Genomic DNA, 21626 nt, shown 5'->3' with positions numbered 1-21626 from the left:
ACACCTTTAATCCCAGCACTCAGGAAGGAAAGGCAGGTGGATCTCTCTAAGTTTGAGGCCAGCCTGGTCTACAGAGCGAGTTCCGGGACAACTAGAACCCTGTCTCAAAAAAAAGTCTATATTGGTCTAACCAATTATTTGATACATATTTGCCTTTGTTTTAGATCCTTGGTTAATTAGGAAAGACCACAAGAAAAGCAAAGATAAAAAAAAGAAGAAAAGTATAGATCCAGATTCCATTCAAAGTGCCTTGTTAGCATCAGGTCTTGGTTCAAAGCGGCCTAGTTTCTCCTCGACGCCGGTCATCTCACCTGCTCCCAACAGTGCACCAGGTACTGTGCAGAAAGTCCTACTTTGGAAATGTGCTGTTATCGAACCGGGTATTGACGGTTGACTGATTAACAAATGTTCTTTATCAGCTAACAGTAACACCAACAGTAACAGTAGCCTTATAACGAGTCAGGATGCTGTAGAAAGGGCACAGCAGATGAAGAAAGACCTGCTTGATAAACTAGAAAAATTAGCTGAAGACCTCCCTCCTAACACCCTGGATGAACTTATTGATGCACTTGGTGGTCCTGAAAATGTGGCTGAGGTAAATGGATGTGGTTAGTGCTGGGCTCTTTCCTGTTACAATTTTCTTCTCGCTTTAAGTCCTGTGACATGAGTGTCCTGTTCTCTGGACACAGCTTAGAACCTTGTTCTGCTTTAGTTCTCAGCATATGACTACAGAAGGCTGAGGTTTGCCTGAGCCTGGTTCCTGGACTGTTGGGAAGCTTTTGTGATGGTCGCCATGGACCAGTTTTTCATGTTGCGATGTTCTTTTATCCCAGTGAAGCTTGTATCATCCATGTTTCATGCTCCCAGCCAATTTCCTTAAAGCTCTGTGTTGACGTTTACTCCTCAGATGACTGGCCGCAAGGGCCGGGTGGTGAGCAATGATGATGGACGCATATCTTACGAGTCAAGGTCGGAAGTTGATGTTCCTGTGGAAATTCTAAACCTCACGGAGAAGCAAAGGTTTATGGATGGAGAGAAGGTCTGTTTTCCTGGGGTGCTTTTCAACAGAAGGCTTTAGAAGGGTTTGCCCTCCCTCCCTCCCTCCCTCCATACCCACAGATTCTCTTATATGCTTGTTGAGTAGTCTATTTTTATTAGTAATTGTACTGATATTCTTGTTTGTTTGGTTTTTCAACACAGGGTTTCTCTGTGTAGCTTTGGAGCCTATCCTGGAACTCCTCTGTGTACCAGGCTGGCCTTGAACTCAGAGAGATCCGCCTGCCTCTGCTTCCTGAGTGCTGGGATTAAAGGTGTATGCCACCACCGCACAGCTGTACTTACTATTTTACATGCTGTAGTGGTTATAAGAGAAATATAGTGTAGATTCTGTATGGAGCAAAAGAGCATTGTTCTCGGTATTTAGGAGAACTTTTGAACTCTTGGACATACAAGCCAGGTGAGATGATGCACCTTGGAAGTCGAGGCAGGAGGATTGGGAGCTCTGTCTTGGTGGCTACAGTAGAGCAGGGGTTTTAAACTAGCCTGGCCTACATGAAGCCTTGTCTGAAAAATTAGAGAGATACAGGGGTAACTTAATCTGAATATAAAAGTAGCGAGTCATTGTAGTGATTTCTTTGCTCTCCTTCCCCTCCCTTCTTTCTTTTCTTCCTTCTTGTAGTAGTTACTTTTGCATAGCTGCCGTTAGATACCCAACAGTAGCTTAGGACTGAAAGTTCATCTGGGCTTATGATTTCATACTTGTAGCCTGTTGTGAAGGAAGGACACAAGGAACAACTCTGTTCATGTGACGACAGTGAAGGAAACAAAAGAGAACACAAGGATGACAGTTAGCTGTTAATGTTAGGACATAGAGTGGCATTTAATCTTGAGTCTAAAGCAGTATTTACAAATGCTGCTGGCGGGGGTTGGGGGAGGTGGGGGTGGGGTGGCGGCAGCAGCTGCAGCACCACACGCCTTTAATCCCAGCACTCAGATGGCAGAGGTGGGGGGATCTCTGTGAGTCTGAGGCCAGCCTGGGCTACAGAGTGAGTTCCAGGATAGCCAAGGCTACACAGAGAAGAGAAACCCTGTTCCAAGACCCCCAGCCCCCCCAAAAAAACAAAACTAAAAAACGAAACAATAATTAAAAACAAACAAAAGATTTACTTATTTAATGTTTAACTCTGTGTGTGTCTGCATGTGCCCACAGAGGCCAGAAGAGGGCATTGGATCCCCTGGAGCTGAAGTTATAGATTGTGTGAGCCATTGAGTGGGTATTAGGAATTGAGCTTGAGTCCCCTGCAAGAATAAGGGCTCTAACCACTAAGTCATCTCTCCAGCCCCAGGAAAGAAGTGGCTTTTGAAAAGTTTTGTTGTTTTTAGTTTTATTTTTTGTGTATGAGTTGTTTTTAGTTTTCTTTTTTCGTTTTTCTTTTTCTTTTATCTGTGTTTCTTTTCCAGGCTGTCCTGGAACTCAGCTCTGTAAACCAGGCTAGCCTAGAAATCCAAGGTTCCCCTGCCTCTGCTGGAATTAAAGGCTTATGCCACAAATCTCGGCTTGCTTGCTCTCTCTTTCTTTCTCTCTGTCTGTATGTCCCCCCCCCTTCCTCTTTTGTACTAGGACTAAACATTTATGCCACCACACCCGTGAGTGTTTCGCCTGTGTGTGTATACAGGCACCAAAGCGTGTTCTGGGTACGTGTGGAGGCCATAAGACGATGTCAGGTTCCCTGGGATTGGAGTGAGAGTTTACATGATTTATCTCTTGAATATAGGCCCATGTATGGAAGGAATTTGTCAAAATCAACCAGTTGTCTTTGTTAGGGTTTCTGTTGCTGTGAAGAGACACCATGACCATGACAACTCTTATAAAGGAAAACGTTTCGTTGGACCTAGCTTACAGTTTCAGAGGTTTTGCCCATTATCATCATAGTAAGAAGCATGGCAGTGTGCAGGCAGACATGGTGCCGGAGGAGCTGAGAGTTGTACATCCAGATCAGCAAGCAGCAGGAAGAGATGACCACTAGGCCTGGCTTGAGCTTCTGATGCTTCAAAGCCTGTGTCCAATGCATGGCTTATTCCAACAAGGCCACACCTATTCCAACAAGACCACAATTCCTAATAGTACCACTCCCTGTGACCAGACACTGAAACATAGCAGTTTATGGGGGCCATTCCTATTCAAATCTCAGTTGTTAAATCATATTTGTAAAAAGTTATTACATTTATTATTGTGTGGATGTATGTTTGTGGGCAGGCATGCTATGTCATTGGTATGGAAGTCAGAGGATAACTGAGGGGAATCATTTGAGCCCTGGGGATTGAATTCAGGTTATAAGACTCTGAACAAGTTGCTCTTACATACTTACAGCTTAACCAAGATATTATTTCTTTTTCTTTTCTTTTCTTTTCTTTTTTTTTTTTTAAGGTTTATTACATATAAGTGCGTGTATGCCTGCATACCTGAAGAGGGCACTAGATCTCATTCTAGATGGTTGTGAGCCACCATGTGGTTGCTGGGAATTGAACTCAGGACCTCTGGAAGAAGAGCCAGTGCTCTTAACCTCTGAGCCATCATTCTAGCCGATATTATTTCTTTCATGTATGTCTTGGTAGGGTTTCTTCACAGGGAAACCATGACCACAGCAACTCTTTTTTTTTTTTTTTTTTTTTTTTTTTTTTTTTTTTTTTAAAGATTTATTTATTTATTATGTATACAATGTTCTGCCTGCATATATGGCTGCAGGCCAGAAGAGGGCACCAGATCTCATTGTAGATGGTTGTGAGCCACCATGTGGTTGCTGGGAATTGAACTCAGGACCTCTGGAAGAGCAGTGAGTGCTCTTAACCTCTGAGCCATCTCTCCAGCCCCATAGCAACTCTTATAACGGAAACATTTAATTGAGGTGGTAGCTTACAGTTGAGAGGTTTCGTCTGTTATCATGGGGGGAGCACAGCAGACAAGATGCTGGAGAGGGAGTGTTGGCAGAAGTTTCTGTCCTGCCAGCAGCTCCCACACAAACACACTGAGCCTTGTATTAATGATAAATTCTGTTTGAATTAACTCATTTCTTATCTATGCTTTGCCACGTGGCTTGGTACCTTTTCCCATTATGGCATGCCCATCTTGCTTCTCCGTGCATCTGCTAGGGACTCCTGACTCTGCCCCTCTCCTTCCTGGCATTCTTAGTTTAGCACTCCTGTCTAACATGACTCTGTTCAGCTATTGGCCAGTCAGCTTGTTTATTAAACCAGTCACAGTGACCAATCTTCACAGTGGATAAAGGGATTATTCCACAGCAAGGTAGCTGAGATTCCTACATCTTGTAGGCAGCAGGAAGTGGCTATGATGCTGAGTGAAGCTTAAACAAAAGAGACTTCAAAGCCTGCCCCCACAGTGACACACCAGGTCCCACCTGGACAGCAGCCGTTTTTATAAAATTATCACTGAGGCTTAATATTAATTATAAGCTGTTTGTTCTATGGCCCAGGCTTATTGCTAGTAGCTAGCTATTACATCTTACTTAAATTAACCCGTTTTTATTAATTTACATATCACTACTTGTCTAGTGGCTTTACCTGTGTTGTATTACATCTTGCTACCCTGGCAGCTCGCAGCTTCTTCTCTATATCTCCTTTGCCATGGGCCAAAACAGCTTCTTTATTAACCAGTAGTAGCAACACATATTCACAGCATACACAAAGACCATCCCACAGCAAGACACTTCTTCCAACAGACCCCCCAATAGTGCCACTCCCTATGAGCTTATAGGGGCCAATTACATTCAAACTACCACGTTCCACTCCCTGGCTCACATAAGCTTGTAACAATATCATAATAGTCCAGTATGCTCCCTTCTACATTTTGGAACGTTAACCCTGTGCCATATATTGGAAGTATGTAATCTGTTTTTGATTTTGATTTTATAAGAGATTGTGTGAATCTCAGAAGAGTCTTTGAACTTTTGACTTTTAGACATTGTTGAGACTGTGATAGACTATGGGGACTTTTGAAGTTGGACTAAAGGCATTTTGTGTTATGATATTGTTAAAAGTTTATGGAGGCCAGGGAGTGGAATGTGGTAGTTTGAGTGTAATTGATCCCCATAAGCTTGTAGAGAATGGCACTATTAGGAGGTGTGGCTTTGTTGGAGTGGATATGGCCGTGTTAGAGGAAGTGTGTCACTGTGGGGGCAGGCTTTGAGGTTTCCTATGCTCAGGAACTGTCCAATGTCTCTGTTGACTTCCTGTTGCCTGTAAGATGTAGGGCTCTCAACTACTTCTCCAGCACCATGTCTGCCTTCACACCGCCATGCTTCCCACCATGATGATAATGGATTGAACCTCTGAAACGGTAAGTGAGCCACCCCAATTAAATGTTTTCCTTTTAAGAGTTGCCGTGGTCATGGTGTCTCTTCACAGCAACAGAAACCCTATGACAATGTACACATGTTTGTGTGTTGACTAAGAGTGTGGTAGAATATGCTTGTAATTTTAGAACTTTTGAGGCTGAGGCAGGTGGATCCTGGGTCTTAGGCTAGCTTTGCCTACATAGGAAACTTGGTCTCAAAAGCAGTTTTTAAAGGAGAAGAAATGAATACATTGCTCTGACTTTCTCTACCACTCCTCTCTTTCCTCCCTCTCCCTCTACTCCCTCCCCTGAGACAGGACTTTGCTGTTCTACCTAGACTGCTCTCCATTTTCTCCAGTTTATAGTTTCAAGTGGTCCTCTGCTTCAGCCTCTGGAGGAGACGAGACCACTACTATCCTTATTTTTTTTGAGTGTGGCTTTGCTATGCAGCCCAGGATGGCTTTGGATTCATTTTTCCCTCCTGCCTCACTCAGCCTCCTCCGTACTAGGATTACAGGTGTACATCATCATGCCTACACCCTCCCTGTTCTGGGACTTAAACTGAGGGTCTCGTGCTTGTTGGGTGTGTTCTCCACCTGTGAGCTCCATCATTAGCATTTTTCCCCCTTACGTTACAATAGGTGGTGACAGTAGGCCTTCCTGTGTGCATCAGGCACATGAAAACTCAGGACACTCTGCCCTGTCTTCTACTCCAAATAACGTTTCTTGGACATTGTATCTGCCACCTGTGTCTTCCTGGCTGCAGCTTGCCTGTGTTACTTAGTATTGAGGGAGACTAGGAGAGCTAATCTCGACTCTGGGCAACCACATGCCACGCTGACTGACAGCAGGGCATCTGACTGCTTTGAAAAGGGAGTAGAATACGTACTGGTGTCCATCACTGTCCACCAAAGGAAGTTCTCTAGGCACTAATCGTCCCTGTCTTTGCTCAGAGGTGATTTTTGTTTACTTTTTCAATTTGATATAGAATATTGCTATTATCTCAGAAGCTGCCAGCTCAGGTATTTCATTACAAGCAGATCGGAGAGCTGTAAATCAAAGGCGACGCGTTCACATGACTTTGGAGTTGCCCTGGAGTGCTGATAGGGCGATTCAGCAATTTGGTAAGTGTCTCCACTGGATCCCTCTGGGAGGAAAGGTGTTTCTGGAGACATGAATGCATGTCTGTACGACACGCCATAAGCCTTGGAACGCTCAGATTCCACATGGGAAATGTGTTCTCTATATACTATGATGTGTAGTGGATTAGGGATTCCTTTTTGACTGATTTTGGACAGTATTGAGATCAGTGGTAGGATTGCACAGGGGCCCTGGCCTCCAAGAACAGGGTTCCTTGAAAGTATCTTCATTGTAGATTTGCACAGTTTGTGGGTCTGTCAGAGTAGTCAACTATTTCCATGTTCATTTCTACCCTTAGCAGCTGCATGTAAGGTGCATCCCTGTGCGTTTTCCTGTGGCCTGGTGATCCACACCACACATAACATCCAGAACAGCTATGTAGTAACACTGGTTAACCAAATGGTGGCAGCGCTTTGCCGTTTACAATAGAGTCTAAACCTTGAGTAGTGATGACATTGATGCTAAAATTAAGTTGCTGTTCAGGGAGCATTGAGAAGGGTTGTTATATTATCTTTAATTTTTGTTTTCAAGGGTATTTTAGTTAGATGAGTGCCAACTTAGCCAGGCTTGATGTATAGGCTTGTAATCCCAGCACTTGATTAGTAGAGGCAGAAGTACTAGGTGTTTAAGGCCTGACTAGCTACATAGTGAGTTTGAGGTCATTCTGGACTATGTGAGACCTTGTCTCTATACCTGTTCAGTGTTAAATGCTAGGAATTAGATCTCAGAATAGCCTGCTCTACCTAATGAACATAATCATTGAACTGTATACATTGTTGTTACAGGAAGAACACATAGGTCAAACCAAGTGACTGCTCCAGAGTATGTCTTTTTGATTTCGGAACTGGCTGGAGAGCAGAGATTTGCATCTATTGTTGCTAAGAGACTTGAGAGTTTGGTAAGTTTTTGAGTTGCGTTGGATGTCTGTGACAGGTGGTTTGTGTTAGCTGACTTCTGGGAGGGGTTGATGGTGACTTGACCAGGAGTTGTGTGTTTTCCAGGGAGCACTTACACATGGTGACAGAAGAGCAACAGAGTCTAGAGATCTGAGCAGGTTCAACTTTGACAACAAGGTACGTTCCTCCATCTAACGCTGCAGATGTTTGCCGTTTGTGCGGTGTCAGAAAGGGAACTTGATTGCTGTTGAAGAAGAAATAAATGCTCTGCTGGTTGTTAGCTTTGCCTTGTATACCTTCATGTGAGATGAGAGTTCACACATCATTTAATCTGTACATACCTTTATTCCTGTTGGAAAACACTACTAGAGTATTTGTGAAGGCATCAAGAATGAGTTATTAGAAATAAAAGAAGTCATTAATGTATTGACTATCTGCTATCTGTAAGGGCACAGAATAGGCAATCAAAAAGTATGTGTTCTGAATTTTTGTTACAATTAGAGTTTTCATGGCATTTAAGTGGGTAAAAAAAATACCCAAATGTTAAAGCTGACTAACACATTTTTTTTCTTTATTACAGTATGGAAGAAATGCTTTGGAAATTGTTATGAAATCCATTGTAAATTTGGATTCTCCTATGGTCTCACCACCTCCAGACTACCCTGGAGAATTCTTTAAAGGTGACTTAGGATGTCCTTATGTAATCGTTAATCAGCTGGTATCCTACTTGTACAAAGTTGTTGTGATTTTTGTGGGTACCTAGATAAAGGATCTCTATAATATACAGGATGCTCTTGTGAAAAGATAAAATTTGTCGTGTATATGTGTGTGTTTTAGTTACTTTGAGGGAGTGGTGTAGTGAATGTTCCGCATGTGTGCAGATCAAAGGACAACTTGTGGGAGTTCATTCTCCGTTACCATTGTGGGTCCCAGGAATTGGTCATCAGGCATAGCAGCAGCAAGCATCCTTACCTCCTAAGCCATCTCTATAGCTCTGGTTTGGTTTTTTGAGATACACTGTAACCCAAGTTGGCCTGGAATTCACTCATGCTGGAGTTTAACTTGAAGCTGTTCTCCTGCCTCAACCTCTTGAGTCCTGTGTGAAGTCACCAAAGATAAAGGTGTATTTTGGTTTGGTTGATTTTTTTTTTTTTTTTTTTTTTTTCAAGACAGGGTATTTCTGTGTAACCCTGGCATTCCTGGAACTCACTCTATAGACCAGGATACCCTGGAACTCACAGAGATCCTCCTCTTGCCTCTGCCTTGCTAGTACTAGGGATTTTAGCCGTGCACCACCACCTGGCTAAATTTTTGTTTATTATGTGTTTGTTCATTCATTTATTTATTTGATTAGCCCTGGATGTTCTGGAACTAGCTCTGTAGACCAGGCTGGCCTGGCACTCAGAAGAGATAGGCCTACCTCTGCCTCCCAGTGCTGGGATTAAAGGTGTGCACCAGCATGCCTATCTGGTGGTAACGGTGTTTTAATGAAGGGCTAGGGAAACTTTTGAGCCTAGGGTTCAATCTCCAGCACTACCAAAAACACTAGAACCAAACAAACTAGACACAATGTGAGATTCGGTGATTCAGGGTGATTAGCAGTTCAATTGACGTAGGTTAAATCTTAATCCTAGAACCTAATCTGTTTGGTTAACAGTTCACTGAATCATTTGGATTGTGAAGAACGTTGATATTTTTTTTTCTTACAGATGTTCGGCAAGGATTGATAGGAGTGGGCCTGATTAATGTGGAGGATCGGTCAGGAATTCTTACTCTGGATAAAGGTAATGTCACTTTGTGTATGGAACGTGTGTTTATTGATGGAGCCTTCTACAGAAGCCTCAGTTCAACGCTGTGGGTAGGAGCATGCTTGTGAAAGTTTGAGTTCCACGGCTTACTTGTCAAAGAATCCTCAACTCAAGTGCGTGTGTGTTCATGCTTGTGAAAGCCAGAGGATGACTTTGGGCAGTCTGTTTCCGCTTTTGTCCTGACTACTCTGTGCCAGCTGGCCCATAAGTTTCTGGGTATGTCTTTCTTCTGTGTCTGCCTTACTCCCACTGTAAAGTTACTTGCATTGCGGATAGGCACTGCATCGGGCAGTTTTTACTTGTTAGTTCTGGTGATCCAGCTGACCAGTCTTGGATGGCAAGCACTAGGACCAGCCCTGTCACTTTGTATTTCTGTGTCCCACTCCAGCCTGGACTCATGGCAGTGCTTTGTCTTAGCCACCCTAGTGCTGGGGTTACAACTGGTTCTAGACTGGAACCCAGAGCCTGTACTAATTAGTCCACCGAGTTAGTTACCTGAAGCTCTCTTTGTACTGTTTCTGTTTCTGTTCATAGGGATTTACATTACTAAAAGTAAGCATCCATATGAATGGGACAGGTAAAGGTAGGACAGGATGGCAGGGCCCAGAGGAAAGAAAAAAACTCCAGGTTCATCCTGTCCTGGATTTCATGATCTCCCAGAGACATGTGCTCAGAATTTATATGCCACTTCTTTAAAAAAAAAAAAATACTATTCCAGCAGGATACTGTTTGGGCTGTAAACAGTTTCCTTGGGTCCCTAATGGTGTCGTTGGTTTTGCACTTGTTCACATGGACTTTGTTCCCCAGGTGGTTATTGGCAGTGAACTAAGTTATTCTGGCCACAGCTTGAATTGCCCTAAACCTACTGATGCCGAAACCACCTCTCTCTCTTTTTTTAAATCTCATTCATTTTATTTATTTAGTTGCTTACTTATCTTTGGTTGGCTTGTTTGTTTGTTTGTTTATTGAGGTGGGGGTGTTTCTCTTTCTTTATTTGGTGAGGTGGGGGTCTTTCTATGTCTCCCTGGCTGTTCTAGAACTTGCTATGTAGACCAGGTTGGTTGGTCTTAGAACTCAGAGGTTACCTGCCTCTGCCCTTGAGTGTTCCTCTTTATTTTTTGAGGTAGTGTCACTGCATGGGCCAGGTTCACCTTTAACTTACTCTGTACGGAATCTAGGCTTCGAACTTCTTACCTTAGCCTCCTGAGTAACTGGGATAAGCAGTGTGCCCTTGGGCCAGGCCTTTAATAGATCCTCTTAACCCATATTATAACTAGCGCTGGCTACAGATATAATCAACTTGGTCAGGAGTTTCTTGTCTTTTCAGGTTTTGTTTTGTTTTTTTATGACAGGGTGTCACTCTATAGCCTAAGCTAGAACTCACCATGTAACCAAAGTTGGCCTTGAACTTGCATCAGTCCTCCGGCCTTAGCCTTCCAAATGCTCAGATGTAATTTAAGTTACCCTGTCTGGCTAAGATTTAAAGAAATAATGGGTGATGGTGGCGCACGCCTTTAATCCCAGCACTCAGGAGGCAGAGGCACGTGGATCTTTGTGAGTTCAAGGCCAGCCTGGTCTACATAGTTCCAAGAAAGGCACAAAGCTACACAGAAAAACTCTGTCTTGAAAACCCCCCCCCCCCCCCCCAAAAAAAAAAAAAAAAAGATTTAAAGAAATACTGATCCATGGGCTAGACAGATTGCACAGCAGTTAAGGGAACTTGTTGTTCAGGCAAAGGACCGGAGTTGGGTTCCCAGAACTATTACTTAAATTGGTTAGCTCACAGTCACCTGTAACCCCATCTTCAAGAGATCTACTATATTTATATATATATATATATATATATTTATTTATATATTATATATATTTATATATATATTTTGGCCTTTGAGGATACCTGGGCTTTGACACACATATCCCAACACAGACAAATACACATAAATAAAAATAAAGTAAATTTTTTAAAAAGTAACTGAATCCAGGAGCAGAGTTCAGACATGAGTAGTTTTCCAAAACTCTGGGGCATTCCAGTTGTGTAGCCAGGGTTGAGAGTCACAATTTAGCAGTTAAACTTGAGTTAAAATCTAATGTTGTGAAGCTGAGTTTTGTGGTGTAAGCCTGTAGTCAAACCCAGCATTGGGGAAGTTGAAACAAGTTGGAGACTGCGTCTCAAAAAAGATTTGGAACCAGAGATACTCAGCAGTTAAGAGCTTGCAGAATATCTGAGGTCAGTTTCCTGCACTCATGTACATATACCCTCACACATTCCATATAATTAAAAACAAAGATGGAGGTGATGGTGGCGCACACCTTTAACCCCAGCACTCTGGAGGCAGAGGCAGGAGGCCAGCCTGATCTACAGAGCTAATTCCAGGACAGCCAAAGCAACACAGAGAAACCCTTTCCTGAAAAACCTAAATAAATATGTTGCTCGAAATCTATATGGTCTTAGTAAAAACCTGGAGCCAGATATTGAGGTAAATGCTGAATGATCAGAGAGACAAAGAAATGAACCATAGCCACTTCTCACCTCGCCGACTCTGATTGAATGCTTCTGAGTCCTTAGCCGAAAGGCTCTAGTTCCTGTCTCCTCACGCCTTATATACCTTTTTCCACCCAGCCATTTCACTTCCTTCCTAGTGTTGGGATTAAGGGCATGTGTGCTTCCCAAATACTGATAGCAAAGGCATGAGATCTCAAGTGCTGGGATTAAAGGTGTGTGCCACCACTGCCTGGCTCTGTTTCTTTCCTAGACTGAATTAATCTCGTGTATTCCAGGGTGGCTTTGAACTCACAGAGATCCAGATGGGTGCTAGGATTAAAGGTGTGTGCCATCACTGCCTGGCTTCTAGGTTTAATCTAGTGGCAGGCTCTGTCCTCTGATCCTCAGGCAAGCTTTATTTGATATACAATATATTACCACATAAATAAATAAGCAAGCAAACAAACAAATTGGGGCTAGAGTGATGGCTTAGTGTGTACGGGCACTTCCAGGTTTGTTTCCAGCATCCACAGGGAAACTCACAGCTCTAGTCCAGGGGGTCCTATGCCCTCTCCTGGCTTTCTCAGGCTACAGGCGCAGGCAAGTGGTGTACAGACGCCAAGCAGTCAAAACACACCCCTACTTGGAAAATAAATATACATTAAAATAAATCTAAGCTGGGTGGTGGTGGCAGCGGCGGCGCACGCCTTTAATTCCAGGATTGGAGAGGCAGAGGCAGGTGGATCTCAGTGAGTTCAAAGCCTACCTTGTCTACAGAGTGAGTTCCAGAACTGTTATTCAGAGAAACCCTTTCTTGGGGAAGAAAAAAAAGTAAATAACTAAATCTAGTAAAAGATTTGGGGGCTGGAGAGATGCCTCAGAGGTTAAGAGCACTGACTGCTCTTCCAGAGGTCCTGAGTTCAATTCCCAGCAACCACATGGTGGCTCACAACCATCTATAATGAGATCTGGCACCCCCTTCCGTATACATAATAAATAAATAAATCTTAAAAAAAAAAAAAAAAAAAAAAGGCCAGGCGGTGGTGGCACACGCCTTTAATCCCAGCACTCGGGAGGCATAGCCAGGCCGATCTCTGTGAGTTCGAGGCCAGCCTGGACTACCAAGTGAGTTCCAGGAAAGGCGCAAAGCTACACAGAGAAACCCTGTCTCAAAAAAACAAACAAACAAAAAAAAAAGATTTGATGTTGGTGAACCAATATCCTTACATGCTAAAGTATATTCATGGAACAGTAGAAGGTACAAAAAGTTAGTTTGACTGTCGTGTCAGCTTGTGTTGCAATTGCTGGTGGCCAAAGGTGGAAACGTGCAAGTGCACTTCAAAAGCTGGTGGGAAGGCTAGACCGGGAAGTGAGACTTTGACTTTGCCTAGCTAAAGGATACGTTTTTAATTTATCATGGGGATTCATGGAATCTTTCATATAATCTTGTCATTGTAGACTATAACAATATAGGAAAATTCCTAAACAGAATTCTGGGCATGGAGGTGCATCAGCAGAATGCGTTGTTTCAGTATTTCGCAGACACACTTACTGCAGTTGTTCAAAATGCCAAGAAGAATGGAAGATATGACATGGGAATCCTAGGTGAGTGGGGACACTTCTGTCCTCTCTGTGCTCCTGGTCCAGAGTATCTCCCCATTTATATGTCCTATTTCTTTCTGAAGATCTGGGTTCTGGAGATGAGAAGGTGAGGAAGAGTGATGTGAAGAAGTTTCTGACTCCAGGCTACTCAACCTCTGGCCATGTAGAGCTATACACAGTAAGTCTAGAAAGTGCATGTTGCTCACTGGTGTCCATACATGAGCTGTTTTTAAATCTCTATGTATCTTCCTCAGATTAGCGTGGAGAGGGGAATGTCCTGGGAAGAAGCAACCAAGATTTGGGCAGAGCTGACAGGACCAGATGATGGCTTTTACTTATCATTGCAAGTAAGAATTGAATTTTCTTCAAAGTCTTACCAGGAAGTATCATGCTTCTTCTGGGTTTCTTACTTATTTTTGTGGCTTCAGTTTTACTTTTCTTTTTGAGACAGATCTCACTGTGTTGACCTGGCTTGTTCTAGAAAACTCTTGTCAGTTAGAGTAGCCTTGAATTCAGAGATCACCTTGTGTCTGCCTCTGGAGTACACAATCATGCCTGGCTCACCTTAGCCATTAACCTTTTTATTTATTTATTTAATATTGTGTATGGATGCGGATGCCATGTCAGCCTTAATTTTATTTTATATGTATAGAATATTTTGCTTACGTGAGCATCTGTGGATGGAGTTTGTGTCTGGTGCCCACAGAGGCCAGGAAGGGCATCAGACCTCCCTGGAACTGGAGTTACAGACAGTTGAGAGCCACCATTTGGTGCTGGGAACCAAACCCGGGTCCTCTCCAGGGCTCTTCACCAGTGAGCCATCTTTGCAGCCCCGCACATCCTAATTTTAAGCAGTGGTGTTTCTGGATTGTGGGAGCAGTGGGCGGTTCCAGAGTCTACTCTTGGAGCCTCTCGTCTTACCCTGGGGTCGCTTCTGATCACGCACCAGTGGGGCTTGCTGCCTGCCTCATATTTGCTTGGTCTACCTGGTGCTCATTGTAGAAAGGCCTCTGGGAGCTCGGCTGCATTTGAGTCTGTGCTCCAAAAAAAAAAAGGAGCTGACTCAGAGGTTAAGAGCACTGGCTGCTCTTCTAAAGGTCCCAAGTTCAATTTCCAGCAACCACATGGTGACTCACAACCATCTGTAATGAGATCTGGTGCCTTCTTTTGGCCTGCAGGCAGAACACTGTGCAATAAATAAATGAACAAATCTTTTAGAAAACTAGAAACTAGAAATTCATCTTGGGGGTTGGGGGACAGACTAGAGAGATGGCTCAGTGGTTAAGAGCGCTGGCTGTTCTTCCAGTAGACCTGGGTTCAATTCCCAGCATCTATATGGCAGCTTACGACTCTCTCTAACTCCAGTTCCAGGGAATCTGATACCTTCACACGAAGGCACATAAAATAAGGTTAAATAAATCATTAAATGTGTGTGTATATGTGTGTATATATATGTATATATACACACATATACACACACACACAATGTTTTTAAAAACATGAAGACTTGTTATGGCCCTCAATTTATAAGTCTTTAGCCAGAGTTAGATAAGTAGGCTCCTCCCATGTTAAACCTCAAATGTGGGCTTGTGGTTACATACTTACACATTTAGCTGGTGTTGTCTTTTGTTTGTATGTTTTGTTTTGTTTAGACAGGGTTTCCGTGTTTAACAGTCCTGGCTGCCCTGGAGCTCACTCTGTAGCCCAGGCTGGCCTCAAACTCACGGAGATCCCCCTTCCTCTGCCTCCCAAGTGCTAGGATTAAAGGCTTAAGCCCTGATCGCCCTTAATGGTATTGTCTTTTGAATTACTAAATTTGTTGCCGTGATGTTAAGGTAAAATATTTTTAATTGTGTAGGATCAAATTCTTATGTATTTTTTAATTCTTCTTTTAATAGATAAGAAACAACAAAAAAACTGCAATATTAGTTAAAGAAGTAAACCCTAAGAAGAAACTGTTTTTAATTTACCGACCAAACACTGGGAAACAGCTCAAATTAGAAATATATGCTGATCTGAAAAAGAAATATAAGAAGGTACTTTCTCACTTAACACATGGTACTGTGTGACTCCTTGGTTCATGATTGGGAACTGTGTCGGCTATAATTCCTGGGTTCAAGGATGGTGATTTTACCAAAGTAGCAAGTTTCTTATGCACGGCTGTTGCAGTTTTGATGTTACTGCCCATTGAGACAAGATGAGCATGTGACTCTCCGTGCACAAGGCACAGTGCAGTGGTTTAGTACGTCGAGGTTCTTCATTCCATCTTTTGATTTCCAGAAAATAGTCAATATCTGTTTTTTCCAACATTACTTATTTACTTTCTATAGGTATTGCCATAACTTTCTGAAAGTAACTCTATGTTCAACTAGTTCTCTGCAAAGCTCATCCCAGGAGGGCCTCATTTATCAGTGGTATTTATTTACATCTGCTGCTAGAGGGAGCTAGGGTTTCTGATGAAGACGGTTTTGTTGTTTTTGACTGCCTCTGGAGTTCGTGACCAGGTCCGGGGTTGAGTTGTTGTGATGGGGTTTGCTGTGTCTTTGCAGGTAGTCTCTGACGACGCCCTGGTACACTGGCTGGATCAGTACAATTCCTCTGCAGACACCTGCACTCATGCATATTGGTGAGTGCTTCCTTGTTCCTTCACTTAATTTTCTAAGTGCAGTCAAGCTCTAAAGACAGCTTTTTCCTATTTTTTTGTGTGGAGCAGTGCTGAGTCTCACTTGTGATTGATTCTCTTACCCGGCCTCCCAAGTTTAGGAACTGTAGACATGAGCTGCAATGCCTCATTTTTATTTTTTATGAGTATGTGATTGTGAGCAAAGAAACAAGTTGCCTATTGATAGGCACAGTTCACCTCATCAGAATTATATTTAGAGACTTGGCATGGCATTCAACGCCTGTAATCCCACATTTGGGCAGTTTGAAATCCTCATTTACATGGGGAGTTGAGACCAGCCTCTGGGCTACATTGAGACCCTGACTTAATAACAACAGATAATGTGTACTTAGCATTTGTGAACCAGGTGCTGTTTTGGTGACATCTCTGCATGTCCTTCAGGCTTTGATATTACCACGGAGCTAGTGTCCAGCAGTATAGCCTTAATTACCACCCCTCTGGTAGAAATTGTTTCTCAATCTTTTTCTCCCCTCATTCCCTCTAATATTTTATTTATTTATGGGTTTTTTGAGACAGGGTTTCTTTATGTAGTCCTGGCTTCCTTGGAACTCACTCTGTAGACTAGACTGGTCCTGAACTTACAGAGATCTGCCTCCCCAATGCTGGGATTTTGGGCATATGCCACCACTATTGGTCTTGCTTTATAATTTTTTTGAGGCAGGGTCTCTACCCTAGTCCAGGTTGACCTGAAAACTTACTCTCAGGCCTCAACTTTCACATACTGCTTCCTTAGTCTCCCGAGTCTTGGGATTGTAGGTGCTTGCTACTGTGGCCCTGCTGCTTTCCTTCTGGCTTTAAAACCTCACTGCATAGGCCTGGTTGTTCATGTCTACAACCCCATCTCTCAGGAGAATTCAGACTTGAGGCCAGACCGTGCAAGGCCCTGCTTCAAAACAAAACAAACAAATCAAAACGGGGACTGGAGAGCTGGGCATGGTGGCAAATGCCTTTAATTCCAGCACTGGGGAGCAGAGGCAGGCAGATCTCTGTGATAGTAGATGTGTAGTCCAGCCTGGGCTACAGCGGGAGTGCCAAGACAGCTAGGGCCACACAGAGAAATCCTGTCTCAAACAAACAAACTGGAGGTGGGGGCTGGAGAGATGGTTCAGTGGCTTAAGAGTGCCTTCTGCTCTTGTAGGAAACCCAAGTTGAGTTCCTAGCACCAATATCAAGGGATCAACTGCCTATAACTTAGACTAGCTGTAATGGATCACGTGCTGCCCTCTGACCTCCTCAGACAAACACCAGTACGCATAAAAGTGAAAATCAACTCTCAAAACATGAAGTCCATAATGATGTGTGCACATACTTGTATGACTGGTGTGCGGCACACACGGCGGTCAGAGGACAGCGCTGTTGAGTAGGCTCTCTGTCCGTCTTCATTGAGAGTCCGGCTATCAGTGCCTGTTTTGGGGGAGCCGCTTTCCTCACCCATTGTATTTCCTTGTTCTGAAGTTACTTCACTTTGGTAGTTGAGATAGACCTGTCAGTGAACTGGGAACGTTTGACTGTGCTGTGCCCTCATTTTCTCAGTCCTCAGGTCTATCTGGTGCTGTGCCCCAGTTGTTGGGCCTTTCCCACTAGTCACACGTGAAGGGGCACTAAGGCTTTACTGTCAGCAGTCACTGCCCCGGTGACACGGGGTGTGGCAGTGTGAGAAGTGTGTCCATAGGTAGTAACCAAGTGTGCAGGAAGGCTGAACTTTCACAAGTAATTGTAACACCTTAGGTTTGCCAAGGATGACCTAGTAAGCCCAAGGAGTGTCCTAGGAGAAAGTCATAATTTCTACTTCAAATATGACTAGGCTTTGCAGATTGCTCGTGTGTGTGTGTGTGTGTGTGTGTGTGTGTGTGTGTGTGTGTGTCTGTGTGTGTGTGTGCGCGCGCGCACGTTTTCTATACCCGTTTCTCCTTCATGTTTCCTAGGCGTGGCAACTGCAAAAAAGCAAGTTTAGGATTGGTATGTGAGATAGGTCTCCGCTGCCGCACATACTATGTATTATGTGGCTCAGTTCTGAGCGTCTGGACAAAAGTGGAGGGTGTTCTGGCCTCCGTCAGTGGCACGAATGTGAAAATGCAGATAGTGCGGCTAAGAACAGAAGACGGACAACGGATTGTAGGTGAGCTGCTTTTTTGCTTTGGTTGTGGGGAGAAAAATCAAACCCTACCCTTTTATTGTATTATTATTATTATTATTATTATTATTATTATTATTATTCACATCGAACATCTTAGATTTGCTGCAGATTTATCACAAATATCAGTTTATCACAAATTTATCAGTTCTAGTAGTATGCAAAGAATATCAGAACATGCTGTCCATTCTATGATTTGAGAGCAGTTAAACCTGGTTTTTGGCCAGGCGGTGGTGGCGCATGCCTTTAATTTCAGCACTCGGGAGGCAGAGCCAGGAGGATCTCTGTGAGTTCAAGGCCAGCCTGGTCTACAAAGCGAGATCCAGGACAGGCACCAAAACTACACAGAAAAACCCTGTCTCAAAAAAACAAAACAAAAAAAAAAAAAAAAAGAAGAAGAAGAAGAAGAAGAAGAAGAAGAAGAAGAAGAAGAAGAAGAAGAAGAAGATGATGATGATGATGTGGTTTTCGGCTTCAGACTCATGTATTGAATTACCTGCTGCTGCTCCCGCAAGTGCTGGGGTCACAGCCACCACCATAGCTGGTTGTACCTGCCTTGTAGTGGACATTGTGATCTGGCAGGAGTTGTCTCTGGCACTGCTCTCCCTTTCTCTCTCCCGTTACCCTCTATTGCTCTCTGCTTTCCTCTCCAAGGGGCTACATTCAGCCAGGCCGAGGCTGTGCAGCTTCAGGCCATGGCACTGGGGAGAGCTTTGAGTTCTGCAGAGGCTAGGACAGCAGGCTAGGTCTGAGCCCTGTGGTCAGCTATAGATGTCCTACAAGTGGGCTAGGTGCTACACTGTTCCTTTCTGACAACCTCTCTGTCCAGTGGGAAGACTGCTTGCCAGTCAGTAAACTTCTGCTCAGGTAGTTTCAGTTGTAAAAATAGCATATAAATGAGTTTCTAGCTGTTGGTTTTTTGTTTGTTTGTTTTAAAGAAAAAGCACACTTAGCTACTACATTGAGTTCAGATTCCCCATAGGGTAGAACTGGAATTCCCTTAGCCTAGGCTCTGTGCCTCCACTTGCCCTTGTACTCTTCTGTGTCCATCTCTGTCTTTCCTGATGACTAAGATGAGCATTTCCACCCTCTGTCTTAGAGCCGTTTTGTGCCTTCTTGAGTGGTAGAAGGCATGGTGTCTGCAAGGTTTATGAGGCTATGCAGTGTTAGATGGGAAGTGCTGTCCTGTACACTTCAGTTTCTGCATCAGGAGATGGTGTTACACTGGGTACATGATTGTGCACATTTGCACACACATCTAGGAGCCTCCTGGGAACAGTTGAGTCCAGTGCTGGCCCCCGTCTGGTTTCTGGGCAGGCTGGTTGCAGTCCTCTGTGCACGTGCACTGTGCAGCACTTCCTGCTGGACTCTACCTCATAGACTCTCGTTGCTAATTACAGGTTTGATCATTCCGGCAAATTGCGTGTCTCCTCTTGTAAATCTCCTGTCAACTTCAGACCAGTCTCAGCAGCTCGCAGTCCAACAGAAACAGCTGTGGCAGCAGCATCACCCGCAGAGCATCACCAACGTGAGCAACTCGTAAAGAGCAGCGGCTTCCACACGGCGTTGAATGCTGTGAGAGCATACCACTTGCATAAAAATCAGGGACAGTTTCCAAAGAATTCTATTTTTTTTTTCAGTTGTGCTCTCTAGTGAATTTGGGGGGTTACGGACAAACCTGGAATAGGCAGCAACGCTGACAGCAAGCAGCGGGAGGGTCGCGTGTCTTTCCTCTGGCTTCCTTGGGGCTGCCTGTGTGCTTTTACTTCGGGTGAGCAGAGCGGATGTGTGTGCGCGAGCGGATGTGTCTGTCTGTGAGTTTGTACAACGCTACAAGACCCCAGTTGGTTGAAAATGCTTGGACCTTCCCAAACTGGCTTTACTTTTCCTTTCTACAGTGCTCAGGGTTAATACAGTTCATCCTTGTCATTGCTGTGGGGGTTCCCCGGATGCATGTGTTCCAAGTCTCTCAAAACAGAATATAAGGATTTGTTTCTTTTCCAACTTAAACAATGTTTCCTACAGCATGAAGTGAAGGGTTGCGTGCCATGCATTCAGGTTCTTTTGTAGCTTTTGTTGACAGTGCATGTCTTTGAAAGCATGTGTAATCAAGATTACCACAGAAGTCACGTTTGGAGAGCAGCATTGGAGATGTACAGCATTGGATATTGCATTTCTAGTGTTGATACCTGGGTGTTGCTTCTAACCCTCAGCCCTGCCCGCTCCTCCCTGTCCCAGGTTTCTTGTCAAAGTAGTAAGTACATACCTTTTTCTGTGATAAAACTCTTTAAAAGTTTATTTTTATGTGTTAATAGTATTCCTAATTTGTGCTGCAAAAATGGCTATAAGCCTTTTCATAAGTTACGTTTTCCTTAACTTAAACATAGTTTTAGGAAGAAGTATGATTGGCTTCCATCTTGCACACAATCTTTTTTACTTCATTATCTAAATCTGCTTGGTCATTCAAACCGGAAACCGTACTTGAGTTGTAAACTAGACAGTGAGCAAACACTTGGCTTCTGCTGTATGTTGTTGTTGTTACCCAGTAACTTGAATATTGTTTAATGTGCTGTAAGACATTGTAGAGATTATCTCCAGCTGTTAAAAATGGTAATGTACAAATGTGAATAGACACTTATCTATAACATGGGTAAGTTTTGTTTCGCCTATAATAGATGTTTATAAAAAACCAGTGAGGGGACAATTGGTCTTTGTTTTTCCTCCCAGCTTCCCCTCTCCCCATTTTTTCTACCCTTTTTTTTGCTTGCACAGGTTGCACTATTGAAAAATTGAGATTGTATAAATCTGGTTAAAAGCTACAGGATATCAAAATCTTGTGGATGTTGAATAAAAAAAGTTATTGTACTAATGAAGTGGACTCTTGTTTAGGCCCTCACTGGGGACTCCAGGCATAGGTAGCAGGGCTCTACAGAACTCGGCGTGGCCTTAGCCTTCCAGGTAGCCTTAGAGTCTGACTGAAGCCCCTTCCTGAAATCTGAGGTGATCTTAAGGATGGGGTAAATGATGGTACTTTTGAATGTGTCTCAAGTTGAACTGTTCTCTTTGTAACTTTGTAAAATTCTCAAAGAACTGGGTGAGGTGTGTGTAGTCACAGAAACCTGATGGAGCGCTTGGGGCTCTCGTTCTCTCGAGTTTCTTCGGTTAAGTTTACCGTAATATTGTTTGAGATTTATTTATTCTTAGTGCCTCAAAGAACAAATGGAGAATGGTTTCTGTTCTTGGGCACATTTTGCCCAGTGGATGCAACTTTGATCCTCATTCCATATATCTCAGGCAGTGATCTCATGAGCATCAAGCAGTATCCCTTTGTGGCCTAGATCCAGCTGGCCACTGAGAGGAGAATTGTGTCCCCTCACAGAATCTCTGAGCTTTTGTTTTTGAACTGGTGGACCATTCAGCTTCTTTTGGCATGTTAAGGCAGAAGCCGAAGGAAGGGCTTCGTAACTTACCTGTTTCTCCATGAGACCCATTTGCAGAGGATGGGAAAGATGCTGTGTTCCAGGCTGTTGA

General features: G+C 43.5%; 1 protein-coding gene across 1 annotated transcript in view; it reads left to right on the top strand.

The window, feature by feature from the left end:
* Window positions 1–20964, top strand: part of Sbno1 (strawberry notch homolog 1) — a 50177-nt gene extending 29213 nt beyond the window's left edge. The window contains exons 18-32 of the mRNA XM_059249506.1: window positions 165–332; window positions 420–595; window positions 908–1039; window positions 6339–6474; window positions 7276–7388; window positions 7492–7563; window positions 7967–8066; window positions 9096–9170; window positions 13135–13281; window positions 13362–13456; window positions 13533–13625; window positions 15177–15314; window positions 15828–15904; window positions 17887–18080; window positions 19496–20964. Coding sequence (XP_059105489.1) covers window positions 165–332; window positions 420–595; window positions 908–1039; window positions 6339–6474; window positions 7276–7388; window positions 7492–7563; window positions 7967–8066; window positions 9096–9170; window positions 13135–13281; window positions 13362–13456; window positions 13533–13625; window positions 15177–15314; window positions 15828–15904; window positions 17887–18080; window positions 19496–19638 — 1859 coding nt within the window. The 3' untranslated portion in view covers window positions 19639–20964. The remainder of the gene's footprint in view (window positions 1–164; window positions 333–419; window positions 596–907; window positions 1040–6338; window positions 6475–7275; window positions 7389–7491; window positions 7564–7966; window positions 8067–9095; window positions 9171–13134; window positions 13282–13361; window positions 13457–13532; window positions 13626–15176; window positions 15315–15827; window positions 15905–17886; window positions 18081–19495) is intronic.
* Window positions 20965–21626: the final 662 nt, after the last annotated feature.

The sequence above is a fragment of the Peromyscus eremicus genome, chromosome 23, assembly GCF_949786415.1.
Source record: "Peromyscus eremicus chromosome 23, PerEre_H2_v1, whole genome shotgun sequence".
Classification (NCBI taxonomy): domain Eukaryota; kingdom Metazoa; phylum Chordata; class Mammalia; order Rodentia; family Cricetidae; genus Peromyscus; species Peromyscus eremicus.
Note: the sequence above shows the minus strand (reverse complement) of the source record. Positions and strands in the feature narration are given on the sequence as shown.